Source organism: Verticillium dahliae, genomic scaffold (genome assembly GCF_000150675.1).
Source record: "Verticillium dahliae VdLs.17 supercont1.9 genomic scaffold, whole genome shotgun sequence".
Taxonomy (NCBI): Eukaryota; Fungi; Ascomycota; class Sordariomycetes; order Glomerellales; family Plectosphaerellaceae; genus Verticillium; species Verticillium dahliae.
Genome location: NW_009276929.1, coordinates 1,156,077 through 1,170,857, shown reverse-complemented (window position 1 = coordinate 1,170,857; position 14,781 = coordinate 1,156,077). Strand labels below are relative to the sequence as shown.

General features: G+C 52.9%; 2 protein-coding genes across 2 annotated transcripts; both read right to left on the bottom strand.

Moving 5' to 3' along the window:
- Nucleotides 1-1,591: 1,591 nt before the first annotated feature.
- VDAG_05263 (uncharacterized protein) lies at nucleotides 1,592-2,945 on the bottom strand (the record flags this gene model as incomplete). Its single annotated transcript, XM_009654999.1, has 3 exons — nucleotides 1,592-2,248; nucleotides 2,410-2,473; nucleotides 2,527-2,945. The coding sequence occupies 3 exons, from the start codon at nucleotides 2,943-2,945 to the stop codon at nucleotides 1,592-1,594; spliced, it is 1,140 nt and encodes a 379-aa protein (XP_009653294.1).
- A 7,030-nt stretch (nucleotides 2,946-9,975) lies between these two features.
- On the bottom strand, nucleotides 9,976-11,501 carry VDAG_05262 (uncharacterized protein; the record flags this gene model as incomplete). Its single annotated transcript, XM_009654998.1, has 3 exons — nucleotides 9,976-10,377; nucleotides 10,871-10,999; nucleotides 11,058-11,501. The coding sequence occupies 3 exons, from the start codon at nucleotides 11,499-11,501 to the stop codon at nucleotides 9,976-9,978; spliced, it is 975 nt and encodes a 324-aa protein (XP_009653293.1).
- Between the last annotated feature and the right edge of the window lie 3,280 nt (nucleotides 11,502-14,781).

Here is a 14,781-nt window from a genome sequence, read left to right as displayed (position 1 = left end):
ACCGTCTTGATTCGCATCACTCGGCCATCTGGTCCACCCCTCGCGAAATAGAGGGTTGCTGCCTTCCTCGCACTTCTCGAATATTGCCCGAGACGCTGTATCAAGATCGGCCACACGTCCGAAATATGTCTTGTGGAAACCAGGGAGCCCGACATGCATAGTACCGAGCTCTTCCCTGAGCACAAGGTCCATGTACTTCCGATGCTCGGACGAGTTCGCAAAGCCGCTCGTGTTGCGGAGCCACGGAGTTTGTTGAAGAGAGGATGCTATTGATCGGGGCGGCGGGGTGGCTTCGGCAACGGTGTTGTAGACGTGATCCCAGATCAACGCGTCGTCAAGGGTATCGGCTAGGGATGCTTTGAAAAGTGGTTTGATGCGGTCGAAATCGAAGTCATCGGAGTTGACAGCGGAGCTGAGTCTTGATAAGTCGCTAAATAGGTTCTTCCCTCTCCCACCTGAGCGAAGCAGACGAGACGCTTGGCAGCCTTGAAGCGCCAGGATGAGATCGAGAGCTAAGTTTTGGAATTCTGTAAGGTCAGTAGTGTAGGATCGGTAGGGTGGATTGTTTTACCATCGTCAGTAAGCTCGCAAAGCGAGTCCAGTGAGGGAGGGATGCCCTCATTTTTACAGGCGGCCTTGAAAGAAGCGCGAAAGCCCTCAAGTCCGGTCTTAATGGGGTTGTCCTCAATGATCTTTGGCCGACGTTGATCTGCCATGGTGGGGGGGTTCAGGCGTCCGGGGGGGTTAGAAAGTGAGAATTGGCGCGACGTATCACAAGGATGGAGCTGTCAGCGCCCATCGTGGCTCTAGACAGACACGTGACTTCCAGTCGAGGACCGTCACTTCACCAGGAGTTGTAGCTGGTGTTTGCTTACTAACACGCTAGGCAGAAAACAGCATATTCATGGCCACGCTTTGAGCCAATGCGGTCTGGGAACGCTACAGGGTATCAGCGCGATGTAATTGGCTGGACGATGGCTTCAAGAACCTCACTAGTTACTCGATAAGGCGTATCACTGGCAAGGAACCACTGCGTTCCCCGCTATGGTTGAGATTCCAAATCACGTGTTCATCACTGCTATCACACGTCAGGTGCATCATCACTAAATGCTCAATCTCACATTGTGTCCTGATGACCATCCAGTCAGGTCGTGATGCATATATATACCGAGCCTGGAGGTCATGAAAAGCGCTAAGACAGACTCCACCACACGACCATCAACACAGGTTATCGCCTTCATTCTCCGAGCCCTCTACGAAAGGTATCTCTTCCTCTTTGCTTAGGCAAATGGCGCGTACAAATAGATTATTATGAATTCCACTCTGCTTCTCCTCTCATTTGACCAGACACAGTCCCCGTGACTAGAAGTAGCTGAAGAGCAACCCTGGCAATACGGATACAGAGTCCAGACGGGGGTCAAAATACCATTTCGACTCAATTTTTGGCCAATTTCAAAGTCTTATTACAAGCGCTTGGGTCGTCTTCCTTTGTGCTGACACCCCGTTGCTTCTCTCAAGTTCACACCACTACTGCGCCTGTGACATGCATTTGCGACAGCCTCACAAGCCAACCCCTGGTGAATGTCCGAGCTCAACCACCAGTCTGACCAGTACCGGCAGCGCCAGGCATGTGTTGCTTAGCGAGCGTAACACCTGGCCCATGCCGGTGCCCGAAAGTCGAGTCTGTTCCAGCCGTCGCAGCGTGAGTGCCAGGCTCCATTGCTGATCGCTCAGGGGTGTGCTCTTGGAGGTCGGCGTAGTGAATGCTGACAGCTTTGAAATCCTGGGAGACCTGTTGAAGAGAGTCTTCGCCAAAATGACCACCAGCTTGCTTGAGTCTCTTGCCAACGGCTCGGTTTTTGCCGTTGATCGTCTTGCCATCTGTTGATACCATGAACTGAATCGTGTCGTCGCCTTCTGCATGGTTTTCGATATTGCTGACTTGCGACTCCAATACAGAATCGACATTCGAGCAGAGGCCCAGGCACTGTCTCAGAGTATTCGCTTGTCTCTCGAGGTCATCGAGCGAGGTCTGGTCTTGCGCTGACATGGGTGTTTTCAAGCCGCTTACCAGGCTGTCTGCAATCTTCTTCCGATGCTGCTCAAGCTGTCGAAGTGTGAAGTGCATGTGATGTTTGATCCCCTCGACTCCTTCACCGAACAACATTTGGGAGGTTGAGACCTGGGCCTGGGCGCTTGCTGAACTGCTATCGCTCTCAAAGAATTCGACCTCGGTCTGTTCAATCGCCTGCAAAAGTGTGGCACAGAATTCGAGACCCTTTTTGGTGCTCTTTTCTTCCTCCTCCATGTGCTGGCGAGTGGTCACGTCGAGAATCGGACCGGCAGCAGCGCGATGGGTCAAAGTGTCGAGCTTTTGTTGAATGTGGTCTAGATGGGCTTCAAATCAACTGTTGTACTCGCGATCAACTCTCGACAGGCATGTATAGCCTGGGTGCTCGTAGCAGACGTGCGGCTGCGAAGGCACATTTGTTAGCCAAGTTAATCTAAGTAGAACAGTGTACTGACAGATTCGCGAAGCTTATGACAACTGTGATGGTGGAGTTGTGTCTAATCAGCTGCTGCCGAAAGCCTTCCAAACCATCGCTCCCGTTGAACTTCAGTTTAGCCCAATCGCGGAAGCTTGTCCGGTCAGGGCTAGAGCGTGAGCAGGAATCAAGCAGCTGGGCTTCAACCTCATCACATGACTGTCGGCACTGTGTAAGCGTGAGTGTGAGAGCTGTAAGATCAACGTCAAGCTGGAGATCGCCGGTCTCAGAGAGCTTTCGAAGGACCAAATTCAGGCTTGCGAGCTCCGTGAGGAGCTCTCGAACTTGATGTGGATGGGAGCGGATGTCTTTGATCGTTTCGTAAAGCTTCGCGCTGGACTTCAGGGCAGAAGCGGCCAGGGCTAGAACGCCAGAACTCAACCCTACGATCTCCGCCATTTTGACGATAATATTCGCGGTGTACACAAGGATGAAGTTTGAGAATGCATCGGAAGAATCAACGAGGTGGAACACGGAACAAATACAGCAATGCAAGCGCCCAAGAGGAATGAGGCTGTTGTCCCGATATTGCCGCGCGGTTAGTGTGAGCGTTCATCACGATAGCCACGAGCGTAGCAGAAGCGGAGGCTCACATCGTCAGTGCACCAGAGCGATTCACGAGAAGGGCTATCAAGCTTTGGACGGATCTCCACGCACTGCCCGAGACCAACCCGCTTCGAAAACTGACTGCTCGCATGCGGAAGTTCAGGCGTTTCCACCGCTCACCATTTTTCCAACTGGCAACTGCGCTCAACGAGATTCCAATGGAGAATCTGGAAACCATCAACCCATTCACACTTCCGCCGTGGATGGGAAGAATGTAGACAATTGCCGAATGGAAAGACGACCTAATATTATCGCGTGCCGACTAGGACGCGATGGTGCGTATCGCCGTCAGCAGCTCGGCACGAAACGAGCTGGTTGGGGTCGGCGGCGTCATCGAAGGACCAGGAATGGTGCCCGAGACGTTTTCATTCACCCACGGCATGAGGACCGATTAGAACCCATTTTTCGGAGAACTCGTGGCTGTGGCGTACGCGCTGCGGCTTCTGCCACACCTAAGGGGCCAAAGTGTATTGTTACTGAAAAGTAACAGGGCCGCGGCGCTGACACTTCGAAACCCCCGTCAACAATCTGGACAAGAGTACGTTCGCTGCATCTACGAAGCGGTCACTCGACTTCGAGAGACCGGGAACATCATCACAGCCGTTTGGCTCCCTAGTCATCTCGAGGACGACCTCCTGAAGAACGCGAAAGGAGAAGCACGCAAGTGGAGCCGAGAGGGCGCCTCACCAGAAAAGCAATCCACGAAGATGCGGTCCACCACCCTAATGCTGCAAGACGCAAAATACGTGTAGAGAGACGGCTACCAAATAAGGTAAGAAAACTCTCGAAGCAGATAGATTTAGCCCTACCTGGCAAACACACTCGAGAACTGTACGACAACCTCTCCTGGATAGAAGCGAGCATACTGGCTAAGCTCAGGACGGGCATGGCGAGACTGAACGCTTCACTCTTCCGAATCAGAGCAGTACTTTCGAATCAATGCGCATGCGGGCAAGCGAGAGAGACGGTGGAGCACTTCCTCCTCCGATGCACATGGGCAACACAACGTGCCGAGATGCTCCTACGAGCTGACACACAAAGAGAGATTGGCGTCTGGGACCCTTGTCAGGGATCACGCATTCTCCAAGCGGCCCGTGGCCTTCGCAAAGCGTACACACACACAAGTTTATTACGCCTGTTGGCTGGCAAGCCAATAAGGCACTATCATACTAATACATGGTTTCTCCTGCCGTGATGTACCGTTTCTCAGTATCCCCTACCTTCTATCTTCCCGCTTGTCCTTGCAGTTCCCTCGTTCGAAGGTGTTCCCGTGGTTTTAATTGTATTAGCAGGCATGCTTGAAGGCGATTCTCCAAGTGTCCAGAGTCCTATCTACGGCGACTGAAGCGACGCTTGCTATTTGAGACACGGGGGTGGGGGGTTAGTGACGTGTTGGGCCCAGTCCTGGGATCACGCATTGTCCAGTCGGCTGGTGGCCTTGACAAATCGTATCGTCGCTCTGACTGCTTGCATGTTTGGCTTCCAGTCTTCTCCATCCGATCGGGCCTTTCCTCCGAGATAGAAAGATACATTGTTGCTTTGCGTATCAAGGCAGTGAAGGATCTCCGCTCGCTGTGTCGTCCACTGCGTGCATCTCAGTAAATAGTGCTCTACCGTCTCAGTTGCTTGTCCACATCCGCACTGGTCGGAGGGCACCGCCTTGATCTGATGGAGGGATCCATTGAGCCGCGACTTGCCAGTCCTGAGCTGGGCCTGAATGCTTGCCTCCATCCAAGTACAGTTGTCGTACAGGGTCCGAACGTGCTGGCCGGGGAGTGCAATGTCGATCTTCTTCGAGTATTTCCCGACGTTGTCGGGGAGCTTTCTCTCTTGGCGCAGTGTTGACCTCGCTGTGCCGAGGACTGTGGATCGCATGTTTGGGAACTGAACGACGTCGGTGGTGCGCTTGCCTGGCTTGCTTTCCGCGCTTCCTCCTTGGCGACTTTCAGTAAGTCATCCTCTACGTCCGTGGCGAGCCACAGGGTTGTTACTGTGTTCCCATCTGTTCGTGCCTTTCAGTTTCCTCGCAGATGCATCGCGCATACTCCTGGGCCGATTGCTGTCGAGGATTTCGAAGAGTTAGCACAGCAGCCTTGCTGCGCGTCGCCAGCGCTATGTCCCGGTGTCTTGGTCCACGCAGTGACCTCAAGGCATACGCGGCGGCCGCCAGCTCCCCCGCGAACACGTTTTGTCCACTTCGCTCGCCGAGAAGAAATGAGAACTTGACCAGCTTGGGGCCTCCTTGTGACACTTGAGGCATCTCGACAACGCCTCCCACGCCTACCAGGTCGTTGCGCGCGGAGCTGCTCACCGCGATTCGTACATTTCCGTCTCGATGAGCTTCGGACCATGGCTCCACCTCAGCACCGTCGACTATGGTGTTTATCCGTTCGGTCCATGGTGCAACGGCGAAAGGAGCAATGGTCTCGAGTTCATCCACCGGCAGGTTCTTGAGCGCAGTGGCCACCTCGAAGAACGGAGACCGGAAAACCCGCCGAAACTTGCGCATCTGTTTGCTCAGCTTCCGCAAAGGGTTCGTCTCGGGTAGCGTGTGTAGGTCCGTTCAGAGCTTGGCGGCTTTCCGCCGGAAGCGTTCCGATGTGCTGGGGATGTCGGCTTCTGCTTCGGCCACGGCCGTGGCCACTGTTGCGAACGCGCCAATGATGGCCTGCGCGCCCATCTTTTGCACACGGTTGACGGCTGCTGCTATCCGATCCTTACACCGGTGCCTCCAGACGCTGGAGGCGTAGTCCACTGCCGGCGCCACCGTGCTAACAAAGAGTCGTCGTGCCGTCGCCGGTGTCAGGCCTCGAAGACGCTTTAGCTCCATAGCCGCCTCCAACCCCTTCGTGGCCGCGCTCGCTATGTGTTCCTTGTACCGAAGTCCGATGTCCATGATCATTCCGAGGATCTTGACGTGTTGTTTCAGCTCCACAGTCTGGCCCTTGATGGTAAAGGGTTCTGGGTCGCCCTTCTTCGCCCACCGAGTGAAGTGGATGATCGCTGTCTTGTCGGCTTCGAATGTCGCTCCGCTTCTTCTCTCCCACTCCAAGGCCTCTTCGATGACGGTCTTGATTCTTTCTCGGTTGTGCTTCGTGCTTGGCCCGGCGACCCATGCCGTAAAGTCATCAACGAAGGCTACAGCTCCGCCATAGCAGTTGATTTTCCGTTGCACCAGGTCTGCGTTGAAGAATAGCCCGTGTCCGCGGACTTATCTGACCAGCCTTTGCAGGAAGGCTACGATGGAATACCGTTGATCATCAAAAGCAGGCTAGTCAATTGTGGATTCATCAATTTTGGAGAGACAGCAAGCGTGAAATCACTGCTGAACGAAATCTACAAGTATCTCAGGTGGTGGGAAGAAGCTGTCTGTATGTAATCCTCTCAAAGGTCGTATTGGATGGGTCGTCCTCGTACGGCTGTTATGTTGCTCCAGGTTAAAGAAGGTGCGGGCGCGGGCAGGAAATCAGAGGTTTAGTGGCCGGGGGTACCAGCTGGAATTGTCAGTCTCGAACATGGCTATGACGTTCGCCGCTCACCTAGCAGCTGGCTGATGATGTCCCCTCAGGTCTAGTCCATCCAAATGATCTCGTCTCCGAATAGAACCATGGAAGCACTTTGCGGAGGACGCCCCTGCTTCCATGAAACTCCATGTAGCCTTGCGAAGCAAACGCTTTCGACGCATCGCTTATAGGGGTTCCTGATGACAAAGGACGATGGAATGATTCATGGCTGCTGCCGTCCTTCATTTGTTGAAGGCTAGCCTAAACCCGCCTGCGTTGTCATTGGCGAAGCACTCAAGCTATTCTACATCGCTTTCTTTCTTCTCACATCCAATTGAGGAGTAATGTGATGACCGATAATAGCAGCATTCATTGTAGTCATATGGGCCACAGCCTTGCCGCCAGAGTCGCGAGTCCAATACCAACCACGGTACTACACTCGGCCCCGCCACTCGTCTCATCGTATCGCACAGACATAACTCCCGTAGAAGTCTGGAAATACCTGGAGCCACATTGTCTAGAGCATAGGGGGAGGGTACATTAGCCATAAATCGAGCCACACTGGTCAGATCTTGGGCCTGCCGAAAGGAGTGGTAGGGGGGGTCCGGTGAGGAAAGCCTGAGACACACAGAGGCTAGAGCAGGGGTAAGTGGCACATCACATCCGACCCTAAGGCGCATTTTACAGTAGGGGGGCAGGGGCTTGCAGGGGTTCTCAGACTCATGGCGTTGACTGAATCAGTGAGCGTGTATGGGCTTTAAGAACATACCTGGCACCTTCTGTTGGTAGTTCCATCCTCGGACGGCAGGACAGAAGCACGTCACGTTGCCGCAAATCCAGGTCGCTTGATTGAGTTCTTCAGGTAACGTCTTCAATACACCTGGGTATAAATGTAGGCGCCGGTGCTCATTTGAGCACCATGATTTAGAGTACGAATCGTTCGAACCAGTCGGAGCCATGGCTTCCCAACCTCTCTTTTGCAGACGATTTGACTTTATATGTCAACGAATAAGCCAGGTAAACCCCTGGATATCTGTCATTAGTTCACGTTTTCCTGTACCCGTAATTTGTTATCTCCACTACGATGGCGATGTTTTGTCAACCTCGGAATGCCATCGGAGCTTTTCTCAGAATTCGGAAGCCGGGCCGGCTGTAGTGAGCCGCCAGAAAGTTCAGGTTTTAGAACCCGCGACAAACTTGACAAAGGGACCCAAGAGCTGTACGTTTGTTTGAGACACTCTTTCATGAATGCATGCTAACACCTGTACATTAGTACCGTTCAATTTCTGTCGACTTGGCAATGGTTCGCCGGAATCACCCCCTTCCCGCCTGTAAAAGGCCAGACTACGACGGCGGAAGCATACTTCCCAGACAAACCTGACAGTATCCAGGCTGCACTACTTCCCTCAAACACAGTAGTTCCACTTACGAGCATCACTCGCATGGGGCAGTATCACGTTGTCCAGGCAACGTTCACATTGGAACAGGCCGAGGCGTTGGGAGATGCAACTGTCGGGTTCAAGGCGGGAGCAGAACTAATCGTGTAAAGTATTCAATTCAGGTTCGATGCTTTAATTTGTGCTGGACTTTTTTTCAGCATTTCACATCTGACCTCGGAGCTACCGTGGGGGCTGAACCCGCACGCATGTCAACCTATGTATTGCGTGAAAGCATTCGTTGATCGGGCAGTATTGATTTTGTCTGATGTAAAGTCCGCTGGAATGGAGAAGAGTAGACGAAAGCTGCTGAAGTACATGTAATGACTGCGTGGTGTGTCATGGTACGTTTGGTGGGGAGGTGAAGGGGATACACCAGGGAGCCGGCGTGGATTAGCTGGCATCGGGCGACTACTAGCAGTTAAGGCAGCGACCATCACCTTCACGCTGGAGAGAGATCTCCTCAAGGTATCAGGATCAAGGTCGAACTACAAGGGGGGTCCATGCTGTGTATTGCCCGCCTCCTAGTGCGGGTTCCTTCTGTCCTACCCCTTGTTTTCCAGTTGCTCTCTTCATGTTCAGCTCCATGAACGCTGGGCCCACGCAATGCATCAATGCCTCAGTGGAGTGTGCTAGGACTCCGCTCCCCACTAGTGAACTTTATTAGCAGGTTTGAGGGAGAAGAGTTGGCGGGCTGACGTCGCTGGCGTGAGCTATCTACCTGTGTCTGGCCTGTTCCCAGCCTGCTGGCCTTACGATCGCTGTCAACTCCTCTCAAAGGTGATGCTATCAGCCTGTATCCGGGCCTATGCAGAGCCGGAACAACCTTCATGCTGTTCAAATGTTTACAATTCTTCGTTCAGGTGGTTCGTTACGAAACCGTGGCATCCATTGAGGACCGACTAATAGCTGGCCTCCGCGTGAGAGGCAAGATCGACATTATGTCAGGATACCTCGAGAATAGCAGATGTCAAAACTGTGTTTACAACTGAATAGACTCCAATTCAGGCATAGATAAACTAAGAGAAGCGTTCTTCGGTCTCCCTATCATCATAGCTAATATTAGCATGGCGTGGCGATTCCATGCACCTGGTAGCCGGACGGCTAGAGGTTCCCGGGCACCCTCCATTGACATACACTTCATCTTGTTCCGATCCTATAGGTTCTCTTCCTAGATTCAATCAGGGTTTTCACGTCGTGGTCCTGGTCGCAGCATCTCTAGCCGCTCGAATCGTGAGCAAGGAATAAGGTACTGGGGGCTTCGGTGGGCATCGGCAGCGCGTATCGAATTCGTCCTGGAAAATGTTTCTCAGCTCAGGCGACATTATTGATCATGTTCGCTACTCAACTAACTGGTAATATCATGGAGTGGACAAGAGCAACACCCGTATGGGGTCCTCATTGCCAGGGTTTGCTCATCGCTTCGCTATTCCTCCCTTCAATGTTTCTTGTCTCCGACAGCCACGGTCCCATACCCTGAGCATTGCGCCTTGTGATGCGCAGGTACTGAATATCTTGCCATACATGGCAGTTAATGGGCGTGACTGTGCTGCTTGCGCCTTTTCCACCCCTGTAGCCACTGTATGCAAGAAGCCCCTTTTGCAAATGGCTCCTCGGATCTTGTCTGCGCGGTGGATGTTTTGCATCACCTTGTTGCATGCCACCTGGTAGCTGTAGAGCTCGCTGGCGATGGTGATAGCAAGCTTTGGGTCCATGATTGGATAGACTAGCCAGAGCAAGAGGACTCGGAGCCCTTCCCAAAGACCCTGCAGTAAGGCCATGTGTGATCGGGCGGTCGTGAAAGCGTCCTGTTTTGAATTCGCATCGGCGTCTCCTGTTTCTCTACTTGACGTTAGTCGGCGGAATGACAATCGGGACACGAACCTACGTGGCTTCATCCCTCGCGGCTTTCGCACGCTGCGTCTGCTTTGCCGACGAGGCAAGTGTGACATAGGACCCATAGGCAAGGACCATTGCGGCGAGACTGCTCGTTGCCATGGCGTAAAAGAGGCCTAGTTGTGTTCGGAGGCTCATGGCGCCCATGACGATGGTGGACGGCGCTTTCAGCAAGCATACCTCAAGAAAGGCATTTGGCGCATCGGACTTCCGGATGCCTCGCTGATCTATGTTGATGGCGGCTTCCAAGTCGAAGGTGTCGCTTTCCAAGGCTCCGTCTTTCTTAAGGGCTTCGAACACTATATAGTCCAAGTGGGGGCCGATGAGAAGCCGCCATGCTACGTTCAGGATGGGGCGTGTGACGACGGTGCTCAGCCAGGTCTGGAAGCCCTCGTTTGGTGCACGTAGATGGACTATGAGAGGGATAAATTGGCCAACAATACAGAGGAGGAAGGCCCAACAGAGATAAAACAAGGATTTTGTCTGACTGGACGTCAGGCAGTGGCCGCGTCCATCACCGCTCCTAAGTAAAGGTGTCGCTTGATTCGCTGGAGGATTCATGGGGGACATGAGGCAACTACTTGGTCCGCGGACCAAGAGGTCGCTGCGGGGTGTCCTCCTTATCAAGCTCACCGACAGGATTCATGGCACCTACAGCGCGTATCATCTGGCCTGTCATCGGTACATCGGCTCCACAGACTTGCATTCATTTAACGAGGATCAATACTCTATCATGATTCTGGAACGGTTTCTCACGAACGCTTTACAGGGCAGATTCGACGCTGTAGCTCTCCAGCCAATCCCTCACGAGAACACTAGCCTATCATCCAGCCATCGAGAAGCCAGCCATGGCCTCCTGAAGGTCTTTCTCCTTATCTTGTACAAGTTCCTCTTCTACGGCTTCCAGAAAGTCATCGATATCCTCCACACGCTCGCTGGCAAATACAAAAAGCTTTCTGGCTATCGAGGGTTGCTCAGGAGCAACACTGGCGATGGTTTTCCACATCTTCCGCTGCAATTGTCAACTCATGGTATGGAACAGACATCGCGATGATACCTCGCCAACTTACGAATGATGCTTCCATCCGCCGAAAGTTTTCTTGTGATTTCCCATCGGCTTGATAAAGATATTGGCAGCGATTTTCGAGGTCGGCCCAGGCCAGGAAGTGATATGCTTCGAAGAAGTCCGACATCTTTGGCAGTTCGTACAGTGCCCTAACCGTCTCGATCGATTCGTCTGGGAGCTTTGGAATACAACGCCGGGCTAGATCACCAGCACACGGGGCTGGGATCCCGGCTAACTCAATGAGTGACTCGATGAATTGCGTCAGTACCTTGACCTGCGCATCATCCATTGGCACTGTGGATTGCGGTACGTCTCGGCAAGTGGTGTGAAGTCGGTTGCGTGGGCGCCTCTCTTGAGCAGGGGTCCATAGTCCTCGATTGGAGCTGCGCACATGGCGTGTGGTGGCTCGCCTGACGAGCTGTGAACGAGGTCTTTGAGCAAGGGCCATGTTGGAGATGGTTGGCCTTGGAATGCGATCTCTTGCAGGAAGGCAACCATGCACGTCGTGCATGCATCCCGCAGTTATATAGTAGCCCGGGCCTCCAGAGTGGTTTTCGTAGCCTCAGGCATGAATGCTGAACAATTTGCCGAAGACGGGAAGACCTAGGCGGGTATGATTGGAAGGAATAGCTGCACTTGGCACATAATCGTACATGGATGATACGGTCACACATCGCGATGGGAAAGAAGCTCAAGTATGGCACAGAATGGCTTCGCCTTCCGGTGGCGGTATCGGTAGCTATATACACCTAGGTATTTGGGCAATTCCTTACCACCAGAGTCCATCAGGTGGTCCCATGGTGTTGGCCGTCGAGGCTGGCTTTCAGGGCAATTGTGCTTTCCTTTGTATTGTCTCTCCGTGATCCGTTTTTTAGATCACACGCCCCTTGTTGCGAGGGAGTAATCGCACCAACACAACACAATATGTCGCTCATGACCACAGTTGTATTCTGTAAGCCTCATGTCGCACATGGTCTGGAGAGTTGCAGTGGTGACTAGATTGCCATTCCCTGAGCAGAGAATACTTACTATTCTGAGGAGGTGGATCCAGAATGGACAGCATACATACAAGATGTCAAAGAATGGAAGATGAGTATGTAGTGATGCTGACACGGCCGGATCCTACCCCATGCATGCTGATGCTCACGGCCTCTCGCTGGCGTAAGAGAATGCAGGGGTGGCCAGCTTGACGATGGGGGTCTCATTTGACCTTGGCACCGCAGAACCAACAGCACGATGCCAAGAATCGTCACGTTCCGGATGAATCGATGATGTATACAAAGTGTGATTCAGCTGTCAGGAGATAGGCATGCTGGCACGAGCCTCCAGGGGCTGGCCATAACCGCCTCGCAATGATCCATCATGTCTTGCCTACGCTTGGTCAGTCGCTTCGCTCGAAAAGAGGGAATTTTGGCCAGGTCTACTGAATCTCCGCTAGTACAGCCTTCTAATTATGATACAGGGGGCTTGTGGATTCATTGAGCCCCCAATAGGATCTCTGCACACAAAGCTCTGTCCTGGTCATGCACACCGGCGTGATGGCTCCGGGTCGAGGACTATGGGGACTTATCTCCGTTAATCAGACATCGACAGTGTCAGCACACTGATGAATTTGTCTCTTCCTCCATGCAAGGGTTCATTGCTTCTGATGAGTAGTATGGTGGCGTAATCCGGTTAAGGGGCAATATCATGCTTCCGTCGCTCCACCAACTAACAGGGAATGTGCAGTTTCCTTCACACCCCGACGGTGGGGTGCGCTCTCCTGCATATCCCCCGTGCAGCGATGTAATAGTGATACGCTTCGAATGTCGAAGGGGTATCATCATCCATTATCTCTGGGAGTGCTGTCCTTCCTGAGCACCCTGGTGTGGATGGGTGCGCCGAGACTCACTTCCCAACGATGGTAGCGGGGTTCTGACCACATGTATTCGGAGCCCCACCTCCACATCTGTCTATGTCTTACATTGGCTGCCGGAGAGTGGGACTCCAATTACATGTTCTACAGGACCCACTCACCCCATCCCGCCCTCCCAGGTCTCACACTAGTGCTTGTCCGTGCACGACGATCGAGTGGTTGAGAATACATGTAATGCCTGCCCCGCTGGGTAGTCAACCAGCCTCAGTCCCCGGTTTCGTGCCGTCCCCGAACCTCTCAGCCCACCATACCGAAAATGGGGGTCCAAGTCAGCCGAGAGTTTGCAAGCAGCTTAATCATTGCCTGCCAGAACGAGGCCAGCCCAAACTTGGGAGAGCACGTTTTGAGCCAGCCCGAGGTACACGTTCACAGGCCATGATGTATGGCGGCGTAACTGACGTCAGCAGTTTTTGCAGGCCGCTCTTGCATTTGCCAAGGCCGTTCGTGACTTTCCCGGACTGCCTCATGAAGTACGACTGGCCATAGAAGGTCGGCAGAGGAAACAACGCGGCGATCGGCTTCGAACTCCACGTCGAATCGTAAGCAGCCGGTCCAGTCTGGAAAAAGCGAGCCCCCCTACGCCCAACGACGTCTCAATGTGGATGAATGAACTCCACAGCACTTCAAATGGAGACCTAGCAGCCCAATTGTATGAGGACTTAAGCAAACTTCCCAGTACTGGGTCACTCAAGGAGCTCGCATTCAGGCGGATACGTCTTGTTGAGTTCTATCACCTCCAAGTCGATTTCTCTGCGAACTTCGTGCCTTGCAATAGCGGTCCTCTCTCAATTTTTTTGAGCAGACGCCTGGGGCTGAACATCAAGCAAGTGAAGAAGACATGTCAAGGTTGGTCAAGCGCCGGGCAACGACTTCATGATATCTCACAAAGACTCGATGGATATGGGGCCTTACTATTGCCTCATAATGTTGCTCGCACAACGTATGTCGCATCTTTGTACAGTTTGAATCTTACTGATTATGAGCTAGGTTGGAGAGTCACGTAGCGAATGATGAACATTTGGATACCGCTGTCAAGTCGCTCAGAGGATATGGTGTGTTTAAGAGCGAGGCGACGAAGCATTGTTTCGACGAAGCCAGTACTCTCTTCACCGCCCAAAAGTCTCGGAGGAAGGACCTCATCATGGCCTTGCGCCACAATGTGCCGCTCACACCGACCACAGGCCAAATCTCAATAGATCAGGTCGACATCGGCATCACCAGAAGTGCCCAGGGTCCAGACAGTATCGCTCTTTCAGGCTGGTATGAAGATATGAACAGCTGGTGCGGTATGGAAAACTTCGCGACAGACACGCACATTGAGTCTGGGCTGTCTGGGATGTCTAATCTGGACGACATCATGGCTCTTGCCGGGCGTCTTGATTCATGACCCAGCAATCTCAGGACCATTCTTCTTCGGTGTCGTACGAAATATTGTCGACAGCACACAGATATCGTGATCCTCGATATTAGCCTGTTTTGAAGCCTTTACACGCATTCCCTCGCCCGCCTCAAGCACGATGATATCTCCCACGTGACACGTAAAAGAAGACTCCATGCGTTGTGCTTCATGGACAGGCCTATCAACTATCCCTATACATGGCGGTTCTGGATCAGGGAGAGAGACCGTGTTTTCGTCAATATTTTCAGGGCTTCCAGGCTTCGGCCGCCGTAAAATCGTGAAAATTGCGAGCCGGTCGTTCTGATTTGTTACCCCACCGGCAACGAGCCACATGATAGACGGCTTGAAGAGTTTTTCAGGATGAATATGAATTCCGCTGTCGTCAGCTAGTCCTGCTTATAATGATGCCTGCCT